The 22495-nt window shown below is 39.7% G+C and overlaps 1 protein-coding gene across 3 annotated transcripts in view; it reads left to right on the top strand.

Moving 5' to 3' along the window:
- Positions 1-604: 604 nt before the first annotated feature.
- Positions 605-22495, top strand: part of NRBF2 (nuclear receptor binding factor 2) — a 28069-nt gene continuing 6178 nt past the window's right edge. For 2 of the 3 annotated variants that reach the window (XM_040624463.1, XM_040624464.1), the window contains exons 1-3: positions 605-694; positions 13663-13747; positions 17390-17430. In XM_040624463.1, the coding sequence (XP_040480397.1) occupies positions 665-694; positions 13663-13747; positions 17390-17430 (156 nt within the window). In that variant the 5' untranslated portion in view covers positions 605-664. The remainder of the gene's footprint in view (positions 695-13662; positions 13748-17389; positions 17431-22495) is intronic. The other variant, XM_040624465.1, reaches the window with a different exon arrangement.

The following is a 22495-nucleotide window of genomic DNA, read 5'->3' as shown; positions in this document are numbered from 1 at the left end:
ACTTAATCAAGCATTCTATTTGGCTATTTGTAACCCATATTACTTTCTTAATTAGTTCGCTATCACCTAGAGGGCAGAGCCCTTTATCATACGTTTGCCTCCCTCCAGGGGGAGGTCTAGTCCAGCGCGTGGTTCAGCATTGCTCAAATCTGATTTTTGAAAAAAATCAGGTGCAAGAATAAAGTTGGGAATTTGAGAGCAAGAAAAGGTGTAGCAAAGCAGAGGGATTTTGGGAAAAGTCATGCTGGAAGAAAATGGGAGAGGCCAAGAGCGTTAAGTCAACCACCTTACTTAAATTTCAACAAGGCTGTCCACCCCTACGTGACGTCAGAGAAGACTTCAAGAAGATGAAGATACGCCTCTCGCGAGAGGAAAGATCGCCCAGGAGCAAGTGTACGCCCGTCTGTGCCCCGCCTTCCCTAAGCCCCACCCACTCCCCGGTCCTCACTCCCACCTTGAACCAGCCACGTGTGACGCCATGACGCGTGCGTGGCCGCGGCGCAGGGGGCGGGCCCGCGGCGCGCCACCGGAGGAGGAAGTGGTGCGGTTGTTTCTCCCTCTGCGCCCATTGCTGGCTCCCCGGGCGCGGAGAGGGGCAGCTGTCCCTCCATGTGCCCCGGCGCCGTCGCTCCCCTTCCTCAGGCCGCCGCTTACTCCGGGGTCTATGGAAGTAATGGAAGGACCCCTCAATCTGGTGAGTAGCCCCCAGAGGGTCGTGTCCGTCCTCGGGAGCTTTTGCTTCAGGAGTCCGGTCGCGTCTCCGGCGTGCTGTAGACCCTCGAGGCTGGGAGGCGGGTTTGGCGGGGGTGGTCCTGAGGGGTCGGGGAGACGAGCAGGCGTGGTTCCCCAGCGGCTCCGCGCAGGCTGCCCCAGACGTTGTGCCTTATGGCATCCCCGGGAAGCTCTCACGTCTCCCACTTCCCGCTGCCCCGGGGCTCCCCCTGCCGCAGTGCCCTGAGCGAGGGGCTTCCACCGGCCGGGAAAGCCACCTCCTCTTCAGGCTGGAGGAAATGCCTCCAAGCGCCACGTAACCACCTCGCTGCAGCCTCGAGGGGCACTGAGGCCGGCCAGGGCAGCAGTGGTGTGTAATACTGGGTTTAACTTCTAACATACAGGGTCTGAAGACCGAGCCTCCTTACTTTGGAGAGCTGGAGTAATACCCCCTACCCCCATTGTTTCCTCCACCCATTTCTCACCTACATTCAGATGCATAAACTGAGAATCTCCCTTCTCGGATAAGTGAGAGACAGCTGGAAAAAAAAGACAGGGCCGTCCCTGTTTTTAGCTCCGTTTCATCACTTTAGGCATCTTGAAAATACGGTAGATGTTTACCCCTTCTCAGAAAAAGTGCTTATAGGCCATTTACTTATTATGTTCTTAGGCATTTCAGATGTTCCCATTAAAACAGCAGCGAGCTACGCGAGTTCTTTCCTGACTGATTACTGCAGTAATTCCTAGAGGGCACCTACTTGAATACAGAAGTAAGGTTATAGACAGGCAGGAGGAACTTTTGGAGTCACGGGTTTGCAGTTCATTTGCGTTGGTGGGCGACGGCGGCATTGGAGAAAGGGAGGTATGGAGAATTAGTTTCTCAGGTTGGAACTCTGAACCCTAGTGTTCTGGAAGAGCCCTAGGCTGCATTTAAACCACTTTATAGAGAAGCAGTAGAGCTTGGTGGTTTGAGTATAGATTCTGGAGCTAGACTGCTTCAATTTCAGTTCTGGCTTTGTCTCTCAGTAGCTCTGTGACCTTGGGCAAATTAGTTGACCTCACCCTGTTTCTGGTTTGTTGTGAGGATTAAAGGAGTAAATAGGTGTAAAGGGCTTAGAACAGTACCTTGTACCCAGTACAATGTAAGAATTAGCTATTATAGTAACCAGACCATAAGCTCTTAATTTAAAATCTCTTTTGTAAAATGAAGGCTTGGACTTGCTGGGCTTGAAAAGCCTGAGATTCTAGGACCTAAAGCTGTTGTTCCCAAATGACTGATGCCAGGTTAGCTGCTCTAAGAAGCGCCTCCCAGTTTTAAGTTGAGCTTGCCCCCATTGCTAAGAGTTGTTTACACTTAAAAAGAATTGGACGAGATTTGTGAGTTTTTAAAAAATCAGGGACATTATCTTGCCCTTTTTTGTTTTTAAGGTGACGTATAGTTTACAGTGAAATATAATGGATGGCTCAATACTGAAACTTCACAGGAATATTATTAGAAATAACCAGCAGTTTACAGAGTGCTTCAAAGTTCAAGTGTCCTTGCAAAATGACCATTGGTTCAGTTCCAGTTAGCTTCACTTTATTTGGCTACAGGCTGCAGCATAACGCCAGCCAACTGCCCCACTAGTGTGTGGTAGTTATGAGAAGACTGGAGTTGGGTGACATTTGTAGATGGAGCAGCAGAATCACCAGTTTAGGAAAATTTAGTTAAATGGTGACAATAGTATTATCTTTCTATAGGGGAGAATTTGGCTAGAGCCTTGTCAGGCAGACTAGCATAGTTCCATAATCCAGCTAGAAAATGTACCTGGACAAGTATCAGAAATTTGGCATCTTAAATTCATAAACCATTTGAGATTTGAAAGATCTGAGTTCTAACCTAGCTGTTTATTGGATGATAACAGTTGAACAGCGATTAACATTTTCTTGAATCATTTTAACTGCTAAGTACCAATGCGAGTCTGAATTTGTCAGTTTTAAAAGATGGTTGTTGGTTTTTTTTTTTTAAGACTTATCAATTTTTTTTTTTACATCAGCAATTAACAACTTAGTATCCAGTTGACTAAAAGTGAGAAATAGCTCTTAGTGCTATGATTTAATGAGTGCCTGTGAAAATACCAGTAGTTTATATAGGCTTTCTCTAATGACATTATAGTGTAGTCCAGATCTGTTGTATAAGGACTTATTACAGTACCTAGGTTTATTATTATGTGTCCTCAGAGCATGCTTGGAATTTAGGGAGAACTGCTTCCCCTTTTTTCAAAAAAATAAGCCTAGACTGAGAGAATTTAAGTAATTACTTAGATTGGTGGGTCAGAACTTATTTTAATATCATGACCTTTTCCAACAGTAGTTCTGAATTAATGTACAGTACTCACCATTTTCATTTCAGTATGGTCCTTATTTATATTGAACTGTGGATTCTGTGTCTTTAGTGCCTTTGCTTTAGTATTGATTCTCTTAGTCAGGTTTGTAGTAAGGGCCTTATATGCTTATTTCCTAGCAGTAGATTTTTAAGATACAGAAGAGACTGGTTCAAAAATAGTCATTTTAATATTTAATACAGATACTGTGTTCTAGTGTTCTGGTTTTTGAAATTGGTCAAAAGAAAAAATCATATTTCCATTGTTGGGGGAAGAGGAATGACTATTTGGACTGAATAAGTTTTGTTTCATCAGTTTTTTTCTTTTTGTCAGTTTTTAATATAGAAAAATTATAACTTATAAAGTTACTTAGTGTATATTTAGGCATTTCTTTCCATTTAATTTTGTCAAAGTGAGTGCTGGTAGCAAATGTCAAAACTTGTGTGAGATAATTTGTAGTTCTTTGATTTGTTTACTGCCTATTTGGGAAGTGATGTCAGACCTTAATTTACACATGACTGTTGCTCATGCTTTGTTTACCTACTCTGCAAACTCTTAAGGACAGGGTCCATGTGACTGTGGCCACAGTTGTATGTGTTTGGCTCTATTAAGTGCTGAGAATGTTTTGTTGAGTAACTGAGCGTCCCTCTAGAGTGGTCATTTCTCATCTGAGACAAGGAATCAGATATCATGGTCTAGAGAATGGCCTTGTACATACCCAGAGCCTTTATAATTATCCCGTCTTACTTATGGTGGCAGTAAAATCTTTAAGGTAAAAAAAGAGGCTGTTTTGAACCACTTTCTTGTTGCCCTAAAAAATTTCAGGTAAAGTTCATCTTCTCACAGCTATGTTGGGCTCAATGGAGGTGCTCTGGGGAAAGGTGGTAGAGCACTAAGACTTAGCCAACAATTACTAAGTGCTAGCGTTGGCATCTGGCACTTTACATATATAGTTGACCTTTGAACAATGTGGGGATTAGGGGTGCCAGCCTCCTGTGTGGTCAAAAACTCCACGTATGACTTTTGACTCCCCAAAGACTTTTTTTATGATTATACTGTTAATTTTATGAAATGACTACCTTCCTTAAATTTCTGTGTATTCCTTTATTATTTTCCACTTTTTCTGTATATTCAGCAATAATCATAAATAATTTTTTAACGATTTATTTATTTGAGGGGGTGGGAGAGGGGCAGAGAGAATCTCAAGCAGACTCCCTGCCGAGCACAGAGCCTAATGCAGGGCTCAGTCCCACAAGGCCAAGATCATGACCCGAGCCCAAATCAAGAGCTGAAATCAAGAGTCCAACATTCAACTGACTGAGCCACCCAAGTGCCCCCCATAAAGAATATTATTAATAAATGAGAACATAATTTAAATATGCCTCTATTATTTTACCAGTATTTACCTAAACTTAAATATTTCTTTTTTTTTTTTTTAAGATTTTATTTATTTATTTGAGAGAGATAGAGACAGCCAGCAAGAGAGGGAACACAAGCAGGGGGAGTGGGAGAGGAAGAAGCAGGCTCGATCCCATAACGTCGAGATCACGCCCTGAGCCAAAGGCAGACGCTTAACCGCTGTGCCACCCAGGCGCCCCTAAACTTAAATATTTCTGTTTCCATAACCCTAATAGTCTTTATTTAATGTTTCAAGTTTTTATTTAAATTCTAGTTAACATAAAGTGTAATGTTAGTTTCAGGAGTAGGATTTAGTGATTCATCACTTACATGTAACACCCAGTGCTCAGTCAAAAGTACCCTCCTTAATACCTGTCACCCATGTAGTCCATCCCCCCTCCCCCGCCACCCTCCAGCAGCCCTATTTGTTTTCTGTAGTTAAGAATCTCTATTATGGTTTGCTTCCCTCCCTACCTCCCTCTCTTTTTTCTTTCCCTTATGTTCATGTGGGGTTTTTTCCTTTAAATTCCACATGTGAGTGAAATCGTATATTTGTCTTTGACTCACAGACTTCGTTTAGGATAATACTGTCTCGTTCCATCCACGTCGTTGCAAATGGCAAGATTTCATTCTTTTTGATGACTAATATTCCATTGTAAATATATACCACATCTTCTCTATCCATTCACCAGTCAGTGGACATTTGGACTCATCCATAATTTGGCTGTTGTGATAATGTTGCTGTAAATATTGGGATGCATGTGTTCCTTTGAATCACTATTTTTGTATGCTTTGGATAAATTCCTAGTAGTGCAATTGCTGGGTCGTAGGGTAGTTTTATTTTTAACTTTTTGAGGAACCTCCATACTGTTTTCCGGACTGGCTGCACCAATTTGCATTCCCACCAACAGTGTAAGAGGGTTTCCCTTTCTCTGCATGCTGGCCAGCCCCTGTTATTTCTTGTGTTGTTAATTTTAGCCATTTTGACAGGTGTGAGGTGATATCTCATTGTAGTTTTGATTTGTATTTCCCTGATAATGAGTGATATTGAGCATCTTACATGTCTTGTCCATCATGGGTGTCTTTGGAAAAATGTCTGTTCATGTCTTCCCATTTCTTAACTGGAGTATTTGTTTTTGGGGTGTTGATTTTGATAAGTTCTTTATAGATTTTGGACTAACCCTGTCTGATTATGTCATTTGCAAATATCTTCTCCCATTCCGAAGGTTGCCTTTTAGTTTTGTTGATTGTTTGAAGTCCCAGTAGTTCATTTTTGCTTTTGTTTCCCTTGCCTCTGGAGGTGTGTCTAGTAAGAAGTTGCTATGACTGATGTCAGAGGGGTTGCTGCCTGTATTCTCTTCTAGTATTTTGATAGTTTCCTGTCTCACATTTAGATCTTTCATCCATTTTGAATTTATTTTTGTGTATGGTGTAAGAAAGTGGTCCGTTTCATTCTTTTGCATGTTGCTGTCCAGTTTTCCCAACTCCCTAAAGACTTACTAATAGTGTAGTGTTGACTGGAAGTCTTACCAATAACATAATCAGTTGATTAACACATATTTTGTATATGTATTATGTACCGTATCCTTACAATAAACCAGAGAAAAGAAAATACTAAAATCATAAGGGAAATACTTTACAGTACTACACTGTATTTACTGAAAAAAAAAAAAATCCACATATAAGTGGACCTGTGCAGTTTGAACCAATGTTGTTCAAGGGTCAGCTGTCTTATTTATCTTCTTAGTAGCTGTATATTTCCCCGTTTTACTGATTAAGATATTGAAATGCAGAGCAAGTGGTGACAGTGGGGTGTGAAAGCAAGATTCTCATTAAAATAGTGATCTGTTAGATCAGCGTTTGCCCATTTGTTTTGACTGTGATCCACAGTGAGATTTTTACGTAATGACCAGTACACACATACATATGTATATATTACTGTAGAGCTGCCACATTATGCATATGCCTCTTGAAATTATGCAAAATGCAGGGGTGCTCAAAAATTTCACCCAAAACAAAATTCTAATATTTACTATTACAAATATTTTTTAAAAATTAGAGTAGCATTTACTACTTTTTACTGTATAATGTTTCCTATTAGGTTTTTTAAACTCTAATATTTACTGTTAGAGCTTAAACATTTACTCTAATATTTACTATTAGTTTTTTAAAATGGTGGTTTTGACTCACTAAATTGATTTCATAACTCATTGGTGGGTTGTATCCTACAGTTTGTCTTCACAGCAGATGATGGCAGTTCTGAAGAAAAGTAAGCTACATTGGAAATAAGGTAGGAAAAAAGATAAAGCAGAGCTGCATGTGGGAGAAATTGATCCTTAGACTTAAAATCAAAAACAGGTCTTGGACTTCTCTAACACTTGAGCAATTACCTTAAGTATAATTATATTACATTAGTTTGACAGGTTAATTCATTACTTACTTTACTGTTAGGAGATACTACTTGCCTGTAGGAGACTTACAGTGAATTTATTGGGGAAGGTGAGAGTGAATGCGGCTTCTCACTAAGTTTCCTGTAGTCTGTCCAGCCTAGACTGCAGCCTGTCTCCCCAACACTGGTGTCACCTGGGGCTGCAGTCCCATTTGAAGGTTCCACTGGGGCAGGAGCTACTTCCAAGCTCACTCACATGGTTGATGGTAGGGTTCAGTTCTTTGAAGGCTTTGTAATCCCCTTTTGGACTCAGTTCCTTGTTGACTGTTGGCAAACTACCCTCAGTTTCTTCCATGTGAGCCTTTCCATAGGGCAGTTCACAGCAGGACTGTTGGCTTCATTAAAGTGAGCAAGGGAGAGAAAGTCCTACCAAGCTGGAAGTGACAGTCTTTTGTAACCTAATCGTAGAAGCAACATCCACCACCTTTGCTGTATTCTGTTCCCTTAGATGCAAGTCACTAGGTTTAGCACACATGTGAGGGGAAGAGATTACGTAAGTGTGTGAATACCAGAAGGCGGGGGTCATTGGGAGCTACATCAGAAGCTGCTTACTACAGTTGTTGATAGAGAAGCAAAGAAAATAACTGAATCAACAAAGAAACAAGAAATATAATTGTGTGGGGCTACATCAAACTAATAAGCTGCCTGACAAAGGAAATCATTGACAGAATAAATGGGAGAAAATACTTGCAAATCATACGTCTGCTAAGGTGTTAATGTCTAAAATATATAAAGAATTCATATAACTCAATAGCTGAAAAGCAAGCAGCCCAATTAAAAAATGGACAGGATTTGAGTAGACGTTATTCCTTTTCTTTTTTTTTAAATATTTTATTTATTTATCAGAGAAAGAGCATGAGTGGGGGAGGGACAGACGGAGAAGCAGGATACACTGTTGAGCCAGGAGCGTGACACGGGGTCATTCCCAGGACCCCGGGATCATGACCTGAGCCAAAGGCAGACACTTAACTGAGCCACCCAAGTGCCCCAAATAGACATTTTTCCATAGGAGACATGCAGATGGCCAACCGGTACATGAAAAGATACTTAACATCACTGATCATCAGGGAAATGCACAGCAAAACCACAAGGTACCATCTCACCCACGTTAGAATGGCTAATATCAAAAAGACTAGAAATGACAATTGTTGGCTAGGATGTGAAGAAAAGAGAACCCTTGTGTACTATTGGTGGGAATGCAAACTGGTGCAGCCAATCTGGAAAACAGTATGGAGGCTCCTCAGAAAATTAAGACTAGAACTACCTTATGATCCAGCAGTTCCACTTGAGGGTATTTGAAGAAAATGAAAACACTAACTTGAAAAGATATATAGACCCCGTGTTCATTGAAGCATTATTTACAATAGCCAGGATATGGAAACAACCTAAGTTTCCATTGATGGATGAATGGATAAAGATGTGGTACTTACACATTGGGATATTATTTAGCCAAACACATACACAAAATGAAATCTTCCCATTTATGACAAAATGAATGGACATAGAGGGCATTATGCTATGTGAAGTAAGTCAGAGAAAGATATGTGTGATTTTCCTTACATATGGAACTTAAAAGGCAAAACAAACAGAAAAGCTCAGAGAACAGATTGGTAGTTGTCGTAGGTGGTGGTAAGGGGGTGGTCAGAATAGATGGAGGAGGTCAGAAGGTGCAAACCTGTAGTTATAAATAAGTCCTGGGATATAATGTATAGCCTGGTGACTGTTGCTAATAATACTGTATTGCGTATTTGAAAGTTGTGAAGGTAGTAGATCTTAAAAGTCTTGATCCAAAGAAAAAAGTTTTGGGGCACCTGGGTGGCTTAGTTGGTTAAGTGTCCGACTCTTGATTTTTGGCTCAGGTCATGATCTCAGGGTCATGAAATTGAGCCCTGTGTTGGGCCTGCTTAAGATTCTCTCTTTCCCTCTCCCTCTGCTCCTGACCTTAAAAAAAAACAACAACAACAACAAAAAGAAGAAAGTTTTTTGTAATAATATATGGTGTATGATGTTAAGTAGACTTATTGTGGTGATCATTTTGCAATACACACAAATATCAAATCATGTACACCTGAAACTAATACAATGTTACATGTCAACTATACCTGAATTAAAAAAGAAAATATCCTATGGTTTCAGGTGTACAACATAGTGATTTAACAATTCTATACATTACTCAGTGCTCACCATAAATAATCACCATCTGTCACCATACAATGTTATTAAAGTATTATTGACTATATTCCTTGTGCTGCACTTTTCATCTCCATGACTTAAAACTGGAAGTTTGTTATCTCTTAATCCCCTGCACCTGTTTCCTTCATCAACCCACCCGTCTTCCCTCTGGCAACCACCAGTTCTCTGTATTTATGAGTCTGTTTCTATTTTGTTGGTTTGGAAAACACTGATTTTTATGAAAGATTTACACACTTTTATAAGAAGTCCAGGAGGTTAAAACAGACAAAAAATCGAGCTCATTTATTTACCAGCAAGGGAGATGAAAATGGGTTAATGGAGTTGAAGCTCTTGAAGAGTGTTATGTTGCCTTTTCCGCCGAAGTTTCCTGGCCAGTATTGATACTTTTAAGAAAAAGATAAATAAAATTTAAGCTTAATTTGTTTTGTTTAGTAGCCAAAATAGATGCATTCTTGGCTTAAACATTTTTTGAATTGTTAGTGAAACCATTCATAAAGACCTGGAGTGTTTTTTATCCTTTCTTAATGAATTTGAAATATTGAGATAAAGCCTTTTCCATAAATCGGTCCATCTTGAAATACTTGGCCAAAAAACACTACGTTATCAGAATTAAAATATATCACTGCCCAGACTGCTTTTAGAATCTCTCAACCAACATTTCCATATTAATTGCTTCTTGTTCCTGTTTTATTTTGAATTACCAAAGAAACTTATTTATAGACTTAGTATGTTTAATGGCTGTGATTCTACCAAGAACAGTATTTAAAGAGATTAATTTTAAATTAAAGGGATCTTTAAAAATTGTTTTAAAAATAAGTATTGGGGTACCTGGGTGGTTCAGTTGGTTAAGCATCCAACTCTTGATCTCAGGGTCGTGAGTTCAAGCCCTAGCATGGAGTCTACTTAAAAAAAAGGAAGTATCAATAATAATAATAATAATAAGGAAGTATCAATAATAATAATAAATACAATAAGAAGTATTACCAAAATAAATTTCCTATAATATCTTCAGTTAGAGAAAAAAGCAATTTAGTCTCCCCAACTACATTGTGAACTTGATGGCAAGTACCGCCAAGGTACTTTTGTCTTTTAACTAGTTTTTCACAATACTCTCATTTTAGAGATGGGAAAACTCAGGCAGAAAATTTAGAAAGCCAATTTCATGTGTCTAGTAAGTGTTCAAGCTGAGATTTGAACCTAGGCAGTCAAGCTGTGTACATAGTCATGGCTTGCTGGGTGTCTAACAAGAACTTAGTAGGAACTGTGTTTTTGTTTTTGTTTTTTTTAATAGGGAATTTGATTGCTGTTGTGCCAAATAACCTAGAGTAGCTGTGTGTTTTTAAATGAGCTGTAACTCCTGAATTTACAGAGTGATCAGAGATTGGACTTTACGTGGGGAGGTTTTAGTGAATTCGGGAGGGATAGGAGATCTGTTCTCACCACTCAAGAACTTTTTGTTTCTTTGGTGTTCAAGAAACAATTTACTCGATTACTCTGGAGCTTGAAATTGAATTAGGGAGCTTCATAAATATAGTACAAGGTAGAAAGTGGTTAATGTCATCAGAGACACAGATGATAGAGACATAGCATCAGAGCAAGGTGACCTCAGAGCGTATCTCGTCCCTGCTTCTCAGGAGTGTGTCCAGGAGCCAGCTGCTTCCCCTGCATCTGCTCTAGACATACTGAATCAGCCTGCATTTTAACCAGATCGCCCGGTGATTTGTACTCCATTAAAACTTCAAGTACCGATCTGGTCCATGTCTATGATTTTACAGAGCCTGAAGGATGAAGTAGTTTAACTTGGCAGTGGGAAAGCCAAGACTTGAGCCCAGAGCCCTGGCTTCATGGTAGGGTAGGATCTGCACTTTGCCACGCATAGTTAGGAGGTACTTTGGAATTTCAGAGCAGGTTTGTCTCTTCTATATGGCTTCTTTCAAAGCTCAGAAAGGTTAAGACACCTGGAGATTCACCCCTTTTCTTTGGTTTCATTTACTACCTACACTTAGAGCCTTGTTGATAGAGTGCCACTTGCTTTAATTATATTATTGGAACATGTTACTTAGAGAAATTGTGTTGATCATAACTTAGCTTTCTTCATATATAGTCTCTTCCCAAAAGATCTGTATCATTGCTGGGTACTATAAAATACTCCTGTGTTCAGAATGTATTTTTTGCTCAGTTAAAAGTATTTTAACGCAACTAATGAATCATTGAACTTTATATCAGAAACCAGAGATGTACTATATGGTGGCTAACATAATATAATAAAAAAAACATTAAAATAAAAAAAAAGTATTTTAAGCTCCTAGCCATTTCTTTTACCCATTATTATTTTCAGGAACAAATTGAGACTTAGAGGAAAAGTTTAATTATTATTTGAAGAATAAAAACCTCAAATGGTAGAAATGGATGATCTTGCTTTTAAAGTGTGTTGCTGTGTCTTCCTTACAAAAATAGAAGGGAAAATATAAACAGCAAGCATTGCTGAGAGTGCTGTTTTCTACTTTTGTCTTCACCTCTGTTCACATTGAGCATAATTTGCAAACATGCCCAGAATAGTTCTAATCTCAGTTGCAAAACTGATTCTCTGAAGTATTTTTATGAGGCATCTGTGGCACAGTCTTTGAAAAGCCTTCAAGATAAATCGCTTTACACCTGACAGAACAGATATGCTTTTTGCCTTCTTAAAACATTGAGGTAAAGGGGTGCCTGGCTGGCTCGGTTGGAAGAGCATGTGACTTGTGCTGTGAGTTCAAGCCCCACATTGGGTGTAGAGATTACTAAAAAAAAAAAAAAAATTAAAAAACTTAAAAAAAAAATTTTTTTTTAAAGATTTTATTTATTTATTTGACAGAGATAGAGACAGCCAGGGAGAGAGGGAACACAAGCAGGGGGAGTGGGAGAGGAAGAAGCAGGCTCATAGCAGAGGAGCCTGGTGTGGGGCTCGATCCCATAACGCTGGGATCATGCCCTGAGCCGAAGGCAGACGCCTAACAGCTGTGCCACCCAGGCGCCCCACTCTTTATCATTTTTAAGTACACAGTATGGTAGCAAGTATATTCACTTGCTGTGCAACAGGTCTCCAGAACCTTTCACCTTGCAAAACTGAAACGCTGCACCTCCAACAACAGCTCCACTTTTCTCTCCCGCCACGCTCTGGCAGCCGCTATTTCACTTTCTGTTTTTATGACTTTGACTACGTTAGATACCCATAAAAGTGGGATCATACAGTATTTGTCTTTTTGTAACTGGCTTATTTTATATTTTATTATTAGTGTAATGTCCTCAGAGTTCATCCATTTTGTGACATATATCGAATTTCCTTCCTTTGCAAGGTTGAATACGAATTTCATTGTGTGTGTGTGTGTATCTGTATCCACGTTGATGCACATTTGGGTTGATTCTGTCTTTTGACTGTTGTGATTAATGCTGCTGTGAACATGGGTGTACAGTGCTTTTCACTTTTTTTTTTTTAAAGAAGCTTTGTTAAATCATCTGAGTTTGTGAGGAAAACTACACTACTTAGAAGAATTGAGTTGATCATTTCTGTCTTCCTGCCTGCTGATTGTGTAACCTTAGGTGAGGTTATGTGGGCCTTGGGAGTCTGCTGGACCTTCTTATGTCAGAAACGGAAACATAAAGTTGTAGGAATTCTTTTTTTTTTTTTAATATTTTATTTATTTATTTGACAGAGAGACAGCCAGCGAGAGAGGGAACACAAGCAGGGGGAGTGGGAGAGGAAGAAGCAGGCTCCCAGTGGAGCAGGGAGCCCGATGCGGGACTCGATCCCAGAACGCTGGGATCACGCCCTGAGCCGAAGGCAGATGCTTAACGACTGAGCCACCCAGGCGCCCCATAAAGTTGTAGGAATTCTTAAAGTGTAGCACAGATGTGAAGAGGCCGATGACTACTTGTTAATCCATTTTCCTTTACATTCGGGGGCACTTTAGTCATTTGCTTTCAGAAGTTCTGAGCCTGTGTTTGTTTTGGGCGGTGGTACCTGAAAAAGAAATCACTGTACTATTAAATATTTGTATAGTTAATTCGTCAGCTGTACAGTGTACCAATTTTTATCTTAAAAATAGTAACTGTAATGTTGGAAGGGAAGAATGAGTTGTTAAAAGAGAAGCTTGACTTTTCCGTAAGTAATTTCCTGATCACGGTTGTTGAATGATGCAAACCGTGAAAGGATCTGCAAGATGACTTTTGTTTTGAAAGCAGGTTGTTAAAAATCAAGTGAATATACATTTTAGGTAACAATCTGTGATTGTAGCTCTTGGTTAATCTCTGAAGAGTGGAAGGATGTGAGTCACTGAAGGAGCTGAGTGCCTGGTGTGAAACTTAATGGTTTATTCGTAGAGTTGAGAAAAGTTGCCAGTCCTTTCAGATGCTGCCGCTCAAGGAGCTGTCCATTAGATTTCTTACCGGTAGAGCTGCAATGGTTTGATGCGTGGCAAATAAGGACATCATTTATCTTGTCAAAAAAATTTTTTTTAAGTCATGTCTTTTTATATAATTCAGAGGAATTTAGGAGTGTTTGTCTTCTAGGCTCATCAGCAGAGCAGACGAGCAGATCGTTTACTAGCTGCAGGGAAATACGAAGAGGCTATTTCTTGTCACAAAAAGGCTTCAGGTGAGTATTATTCTAAAGCAATACTGAGTCTAAAACTGGAGGGCAATTTCTTTTCTCCAGCATCTCTCAACAACTTATTCAGAATGAAAGTCACAATAGTAATGATGTGTTGTTGGCCCTGCATATACAAGGTTGACACTACTGACCCACCAGAACAGCGGTTTGGATTACTTTTCAAGTGAGTATGTTGGATTTCCCAGTTTCTCCTAACCTAGTCTTCCAAAACCATGAAGGTTGCATATGCCATATTGGTAAATGACTCTGGACACAGCTTCATGAATCCAAAGATTCCTAAAGATAGAACTGATTGCAAGAAGTCTACCAGTTTATATTAGTTGTTAGGGAAAATGGATTTCAAATAATTAGCCATTTTGGGTTATGAAAGTAATAACTAAATTAATTTTAACCAGTTAGTTTTCACTGAATTTCTGTTTTCTGAGATGCTGATAATACTCTTTCTTTAGCTTCCTTCTGAATATTTCATCTGTACATTCATGCCTATGGTATCATCTGATGATTGCTTTCTTTTAGGTATGAAATTTAGAATTAATGACTTCTTATCAAACAGTTATTTTATCACAGTTAGTTGCACAGTTTAGCATGTGTTGAACTTAGAAATAGATCTTTGGGGTCTGTTTTGTAAGACTGGTTTCTGTTGGCTGGTTAATTAACAAACCTAAAAGCTTTGGGGAGGGAGTATTTTACTCATGCTGCATTCAAAGTAGGCCACCTTTCTTAGAGTAAGTCCTGTAGTCTTTCTGCTGGAGGAAGACGCTATTTTTGTCCTTCTAGGCCACTGTGATGATTACAGCCATGTTGTTTCTTGGCAGAGTGTACCCCTCCAGTGTTGCCTTAGTGGTGAAATACAGACCAGCCAGTGGATACTGGTTTGAATAAGTTCTTTTATGTCAGTGATTTTTGCCTACACGCCCGTGATTTTCAGAGAAAATTTCAAGTCTTATTTTTAAAGAATTAGTTTGCCACTGAAGTATACTCCTTCAGCAGTAGGGCTGAGTGCATAATATGTACCCTGTAAGTCTTCGTGAATTTTTATGGTGTGTTTTATGGAGAACTTTATACAGAATTAAACTTGGCAGCTAGTGCTCTTTATATCTTTCATGCACCATATTTTGTTGTGAATCAAGTTGTTAAATTTATAGTCACCTTACAGAAGACAATGTACTACACTATTTTAAATAAAACAGTGTTGTGCTGGGTGCCTCAGTCGGGTAAGCATCTGCCTTCAGCTCAGGTGATGATCCTAGAGTCCTGGGATCGAGCCCCACATGGGGCTTCCTGCTCAGCGGGGAGCCTGCTTCTCCCTCTCCCTCTGCCTCCCACTCCCCCTGCTTGTGCTCTCTGTCAAATAAATAAAATCTTAAAAAAAAATGTTGTGAATGAATGCCACCCAAATAATACCTTTAATTAAGTAACCCACAGTGGTTATGGTTACATGTATATAAAATATAATACAATGGAATGACCAGCATATGTTGTGCATTGAGCAGTAGGAGATTGAGTATATAAAGGGAGAAAGGTCTCCTTCATTCCTAACCTACATCCCTGTCTTTATATGAGGAGTTAAGACTGTTGTTAGGCTTTACACGCCTCTCCCTACTTCCTCGGTATCTGCTTTCTGCGACATTCTCAGGAGTAGAAAAGATAAAGGCAGCCTTTTGGATCCCATTAGCTCTAATTAGGGAGATAGAATTTTAAGTGTGATTAGTTAATCCCGCTGAGCTGATTTGATTTGGAGTTTAGACTTGGTTAAAAGTAGCCTTGTGTTTTAGAGTGGAGTTGTGAATGTAGTGCTAGTTTAAAAATTGACGTGGTTAGGGGTGCCTGGGTGGCTCAGTCAGTTAGAATTCTTGCTTGTAGTCTTGTACAGTCCACTTCCCTAAGTGGGTTTCATTTTTTTCACAAATAGCAAAAAGAGCAAATTTTATTTTATTTATAAATATATATTTTTAAGATTTTGTTTTTAAGCGATCTCTACACCTATTGTGGGGCTGAATGTAAAATCCTGAGATCAAGAGTCACACACACTACTGACTGAGCCAGCTGGGTGCCCCTTAAAACCCAAATTTTAAATCGAAGCATGGGACATACTTTAAGTGACGGTGTGACTCTTTTTGATTCTTTTGCACTTTGGGAACTCGGTGTCCTTGGGTATCCTCTGCTGTCATGTTATGGTTTCAAGGTTCTAAAGGGTAGTCCAGTTGGTTTAAGCCTGGTTTTATGAAACTGTTCCATTTGTTCATAAAGTGGATTTAAAGCAAACTGTAGTTCACACAGGGACACAAATGTATGCAGACATAATAGGAAGTTTAAGGAAGTTCATCCACACTGTATCAGCAATAGATACAATGTCTCAATAGCCTTAAACATGAAGAAAAGGAAAAAGAAATAGTCTGTATGCAGCTATACAGACTTACTATAGGGATAAAAGGCACAAAAGTTGAGGGGAAAAATGTAAGTATGGCTAGAGCAAAGGCTGTAGAACCAACTGGGCTCTGTTGGGGAGAGACCATCCAGTTAGTCTGTATCTTGAAGACTATGGTAGAACCTGGCAGACAACAAAATCATTAAAATATTTGGATTAAGACGACAGAAAGATTGCCTTGTAGTGTCTGCAAAAAGGCAAAAAGGAACTTAATATAGGGATGAGAGATACTGAAAAGTTTATAGTAAGCAAGAAATAAAAAAATGGAGATTGTGTGTAATCTGTTGTTATAATACTTGTCATTTATACCCTGTTTTGTTCCAGATAGTATATAAAAGGCCTTAGAGAGGAATACAGCAAAATATAAAATGTAATTAAAAATAAGCGGATGAGGAATCCACAGAAAGATAAAAGGAGGAGTGCCTGGGAGCATAGTTCGCAAAATGCACCATGAGTTCTTGCTTATTTGGTAGAAGAAGAACTTGGCTTTGAGCTTTCTGGAAGATAGCTCAAAGAGGAAAATTAGGGATTTTTACAGTGACTTTTTAAATTCAAGTAAATTAAGTCACCCAAGAACTGATCCTAAGGTCAGAGAGAAGTTTATTGAAATACGATTTATGGTCTTCATAAAAGACATACTATCCTCAACAACTTGCTTATAATAAATAAGTCAACGAGTTCTTAAGGCTCTTAACTACCTGATTCATGGTAGGTTGATGGGATAGTTCAGAAATAATTCAATAAAAGTAGTTCTGTAGGAGGCCAAAATGATAGAGTCCAGGTATTCATGTGGATAAAAAGACACTAAAAATCCATCTCTTGATATTTTTGTGATCAGAATGAGCAATAGGGTGTTGATAGGTTCTTGTTTAATTTTAATCTTTCCTGATCCTATATTTCTGATTAGACCATCTTTACTTTCTTAATTATGAAATCTACAAGGATTTTGAAGAACAAAGCCCTTCAAGATGGGGTAGAGAGTATCTACAGGTGGTTACCACTGACTCCTTTCTTGGAGAAGTTAAGAATCCTGTCTTAAAATCCCCACCTTGTTTCTTTTCAGAAACAGGAAACTATGTAGCAGAATTGCTTCTAAAACCAGTTCTTTTTTCAATAGGAGTACTAAAAGTCTTCCTTTGACCTGTTGATTACAAGATTATGACACTCATATTAATGTGCCTTTTTTTTTTTTTAACCAGCTTATCTTTCTGAAGCCATGAAACTCACACAGTCTGAGCAGGTGAGACAATTTCTTAAAATTTGTGATAAAGGTTAGAATTTTCTTGTGGAGACTTGAACTGTGTATAAAATAAAGTATTGTGCCCCTCTCAAAAAACCGTCGTCCAAAATACATAAGATGGACAAGAGAAAAGTACTTCAGAAATTAAAACTCAGTGAACTGCTGTCGATGTCCCAGACATGGCTTGCAGAAACTTCTGTCTTCTGTTAGTTACTCCTAGATCTCACATCCACCAAATGTGTTCCTTAGAGACTTCTAGGGCCTTTCCTGAGCGTTAGCTCACAGAGAGTAAGCAGGCCTGGCCAAGGGGAAACCAGTTGGCCTTCCCTTTGCATGCCAAAAATAATTTAAATCTGAATTTGTCGTTTCCTGAATTCCTAAGCAGTTTTGGTACCTTTAAATTTTGTTTCACCAGCGGCTCTAAATTTCTTCTGTGTTTGGGGAGGGCCTACCTATGTCTTGAAAATACCTTTATCCAAAGATGATTTTCTGATTATAAAAGTGGCAGGGTATATAGGAGATACTCAGTAATGTTTGTCTAATTTGAGTTAAGGAGATCCTTTCTGTAAGGGCATATCACTGGGCAGGGAAAAAATACCACTTCCTCAGACTGAACCAAGAGAACCTGAAAGTTATGTTCTATTCCATGCTCTTCCCTTTGACTGTATAGAACTGCTCATGTTAGCCACACAATACAAACACGCACTGAGCCTCCTGAACCCCTGCTAAAAAGGGATTTTAGTTGGGGTACCTCAGTGGCTCAGTTGGTTAAGCGTCTGACTCTTTTTTTTTTGTTGTTAAGATTTTATTTATTTGTCAGAGCATAAGTGGGGAGCAGCAGGCAGAGGGAGAAGCAGGTTCCCCGCTGAGCAAGGGGTCCGATGTGGGACTCTATCCCAGGACCCCAGGATCATGACCTGAGCCAAAGGCAGATGCTTAACCGACTGAGCCACCCAGGTGTCCCTAAGCGTCTGACTCTTGATTTCAGCTCAGGTCATGATCTCAGGGTTCTGAGATCGAGCCCCAAGCTGGGCTCTGCACTCGGCATGGAGTCTGCTTAAGATTCTCTCTCTCCTTCCCTCCCTTCCCCCTGCTCTCTCTCAATCACTCTCTCTAATAAATAAAGTAAATCTTTAAAAAAGATCTTAACTAGTTATAGAATGAATGCCTAAAGAGGAAAGTTTTTCTAATTATAAGCTGAGTACAAATGGTATTTTAGAGGGGTAGGGCCATTCAAAAAAGGTCTTATTCACAGTGTTGATTTGGAAAGGACTTCTGACTTTCTGAATGAATGGGGTTTTGTTTATGAATTAAAAAAGTTAGCTTATCTAAGGTAGAAAGGCCCAGTTATTTTGTTTTTGCTTTTTTGTTTAAAAAATTTTAAAACATCATAACAGAATAGAATTCTGATTGAATCACATTGTCATAATTATTATTTTTTAGACCATTGTTTTTCTTACTTAGAATTTTTTTTAAAGTACCCAGTATGGTTAACAAAATGCCAGTTACTATTTTAAACAAAATATTAAAGTTTCCCCCCCCCACACTCTACCGTGAATATGTTACTTTTACAAGTAGAAAATTGTTAACAGAAAGTTTCCACAAATAACTCATTGACAAAAAACACATTCAACATAAAAAATTTGGAAAATATAGTTGAGTCTCAACTTGAGGCTTAGGAGTGCCAGCCTCATGAATAGTCAAAAATCTGCCTGTAACTTTTGTCCCCCTCCAAAACTTAATTACTAATATTCTGTTGTTGACCAGAAGCCTTAATGATAACATAAAACAGTTGATTACACATATTGTGTATGTTGCGTGATTATACATGTATTTTTATACAAACATGAGCTAGAAAAAAAGAAAATATTAAAATCACAAGGAAAAAAATACGTTTAGAGTACTGTCCTGAATTTGTCAACACAGTAAGTTTCTGTTGTCTGTTTACGAAAGTGAATTGTATTACTACGGACATAGTACTGTAGATGTTAATTAACATGTGTTACTGACACGAGACATCAAAAATGAAAATGAAAAAAACTCGTTTATTTGCAGATAAAACAATTCATGTACTGATAATGAAGAAGCAGCAGTATGATTGCTTCATGGTAGACTAGTCTAAACACTGATGTATGAATCATTCATTACAGAATGTTTATGGTGTATAGTATTACAGTCCTATTCATCGTATAGTATTGGAAACATTGTTACATTTAAAAAAAACCCGCTTACCTGTGATGGTAGGCTAATATGTGGTTTCTCCCGCTTATGGGAGAGGCGTACTGAATGGTAATGTAACTCTTTGAAAGCAAAGTCATAAAACGGTAAGAAAACATCATTGTGCCCGTGTAAAGGTAGACTGCTTGCACACAAGCCTTGCACATGGTGTCAGACACAATGACTACTTCAGCGATGATGAGGACACAGAAGCATTTCATATGGTTCTTGCAGCATAGTTATTAGATTTTCACATGAAGCTGCTCACACACAGGTAAGTTCATTAACTATGTGGCATGATGATAATTTACTCTTCATTAAGTGGAAGGAGATGATCATAAGGTTGTGTGTTTTTTTTTAATATAGGCATTTATTTGTTCACAAATCAGGTTGACTGGGCTCAGCTGGGCAGTTGTCAGTTGGGGGGTTGGGGAGCTCTCATGCAGTCAGATTATGGCAGCTGATGATGTCATCTCCGAGGGGGCTTCTGTCTGGTGCTGGGCTGGAGAGACTAACACGGCCTGAGAGAGCTGGGGCTCCCTAGGCAGCACGGCCTCGTTTCCCTCCTCCTCTTCTCTCCAGTTTCTGCCATCTGGCCACGTGGCCGTTGAAGTTTCCCAGCATTGTCCCTCCTTCTGCATTGTTCCTTGAATTGACCACAGAGGCCCACCCAGGTTTGAGGGAAGGGTTATTAGACTCTGTCTCTTGATAGGACTGTTAAAAATTTATAGACATGTTTTAAAACCACCACACTGGGGGGCGCCTGGGTGGCTCAGGCAGTAAAGCATCTGCCTTTGGCTCGGGTCATGGTCCCAGGGTCCTGGGATCGAGTCCTGTGTCGGGCTCCATGCTCAGCGGGGTGTCTGCTTCTTCCTCTCCCGCTCCCCCTGCTTGTGCTCTCTCTCTCTCAAATAAAAAAAATCTTTAAACAAACAAAACCACCACAGTGGGGCTGTAGTGACCCTGGGCCTGTTCCTGAGTGTGTCTCTTCCTCAACTGCCATTTAGTTAGTTAGTTAGTTAGTTAGTTAGTTGGTTGGTTGGTTGGTTGATAATACAGTGTTACATTAGTTTCAGGTGCACAGCATAGTGATTTGACAATTCTGTATATTACGCAGTGCTTACCATAAGTATAGGTCTGAGCTCTCACCATATGATGTTACTCCAGTATTATTGACTGGATTCCCTGTGCTGTGCTTTTTGTCTTCATGACTTACTTTATAACTGGAAGTTTGTACCTCTTAATCCCCTTCACCTATTTTCGTCCATCAAACCATCCTCTCCCCTGTGGCCACCACCGGTTCTCTGTGTTTGAGTCTGTTTCTCTTGTTCATTTGCTTTTTAGATTCCACATAGAAGTAAAATCATATGGTGTTTGTCTTACCTCTTTTTTTTTTCTTTTAAGATTTTATATACTTTTTTTTTTTAAGATTTTATTTATTTATTTGACAGAGATAGAGACAGCCAGTGAGAGAGGGAACACAAGCAGGGGGAGTGGGAGAGGAAGAAGCAGGCTCCCAGCGGAGGAGCCTGATGTGGGGCTCGACCCCAGGACTCCAGGATCACGCCCTGAGCCGAAGGCAGATGCTTAACGACTGAGCCACGCAGGCGCCCCAAGATTTTATATACTTATTTGTCAGAGAGAGAAGCAGAGCACAAGCGGGGGAGTGGCAGGCAGAGGGAGAAGCAGGCTCCACACCGAGCAGGGAACCCGATGTGGGACTCAATCCCAGGACCCCAGGATCATGACCCGAGCCAAAGCCAGATGCTTAACTGACTGCCACCCAGGCATCCCTGTCTTATCTCTGTCTTAACTTTGCTTGGCGTAAGACCCTCTGGGTCCATCCATGTTGTCACAAGTGGTAACATCGCATTCTTTTTAATGGCTGGATAATATTCTATTTATATACACCACATCTTTTTTTATCCATTCATCTATCCATAGACACTTAGGTTGTTTCCATATCTGGGCTATTGTAAATAATGCTGCAGTGAACGTAAGGGTGCGTATATCTTTTCAAATTAGTGTTTTTGTTTTCTTTGGGTTAATACCTAGTAGTGGAATTACTGGGTTGTATGGTGATTCTATTTTTAAATTTTTAAGGAACTGCCACACTGGCTTCCATAGTGGCTGCGCCCATTTACAGCCGCACCAGCCGTGCAGGAGGGCTCCTTTTTCTCCACATTGTCGCCAGCACCTGCTGTGTCTCTAGTTGTTGATTTTAGCCATTCTGACAGGTGCGAGGTGGTATCTTGTGGTTTTCATTTGCATTTCCCTGATGCGTAGTGATGTCGAGCATCTTTTCATGGGTCTGTTGGCCATGTGGATGTCTTTTTTTGGAGAAATGTCCATTCGTGCTTTTTTTTTTTTTTAATAAAGATTTTATATATTTATTCAACAGAGATAGAGACAGGCAGCGAGAGAGGGAACACAAGCAGGGGGAGTGGGAGAGGAAGAAGCAGGCTCCCGGCAGAGGAGCCTGATGTGGGGCTCGATCCCACAACACCGGGATCACGCCCTGAGCCAAAGGCAGGTGCCTAACCGCTGTGCCACCCAGGCGCCCCCCATTCATGCTTTCTGCCCACTTTTTAACTGGATTGTTTTTTTCATAAAGAGCTTTATGAATGCTTTATATATTTAGATATTAACCCTTATTGGATTCATTTTGTGAATACCTTCTCCCATATCGGAGGTGGTTGCCTCTTCATTTTGTTGATGGTTTCCTCCATTGTGCAAAAGTTTTATATTTTGATACAGTCCCATTTATTTTTGCTTTTGTTGTCCTTGCTTGAAGAGACAGATCCAAAAAATAATCATGGAGACCAGTGTTAAAGCACTTACTGCTTAT

Source organism: Ursus maritimus, unplaced genomic scaffold, assembly GCF_017311325.1.
Source record: "Ursus maritimus isolate PB19 unplaced genomic scaffold, ASM1731132v1 scaffold_7, whole genome shotgun sequence".
Taxonomy (NCBI): domain Eukaryota; kingdom Metazoa; phylum Chordata; class Mammalia; order Carnivora; family Ursidae; genus Ursus; species Ursus maritimus.
Note: the sequence above shows the minus strand (reverse complement) of the source record. Positions and strands in the feature narration are given on the sequence as shown.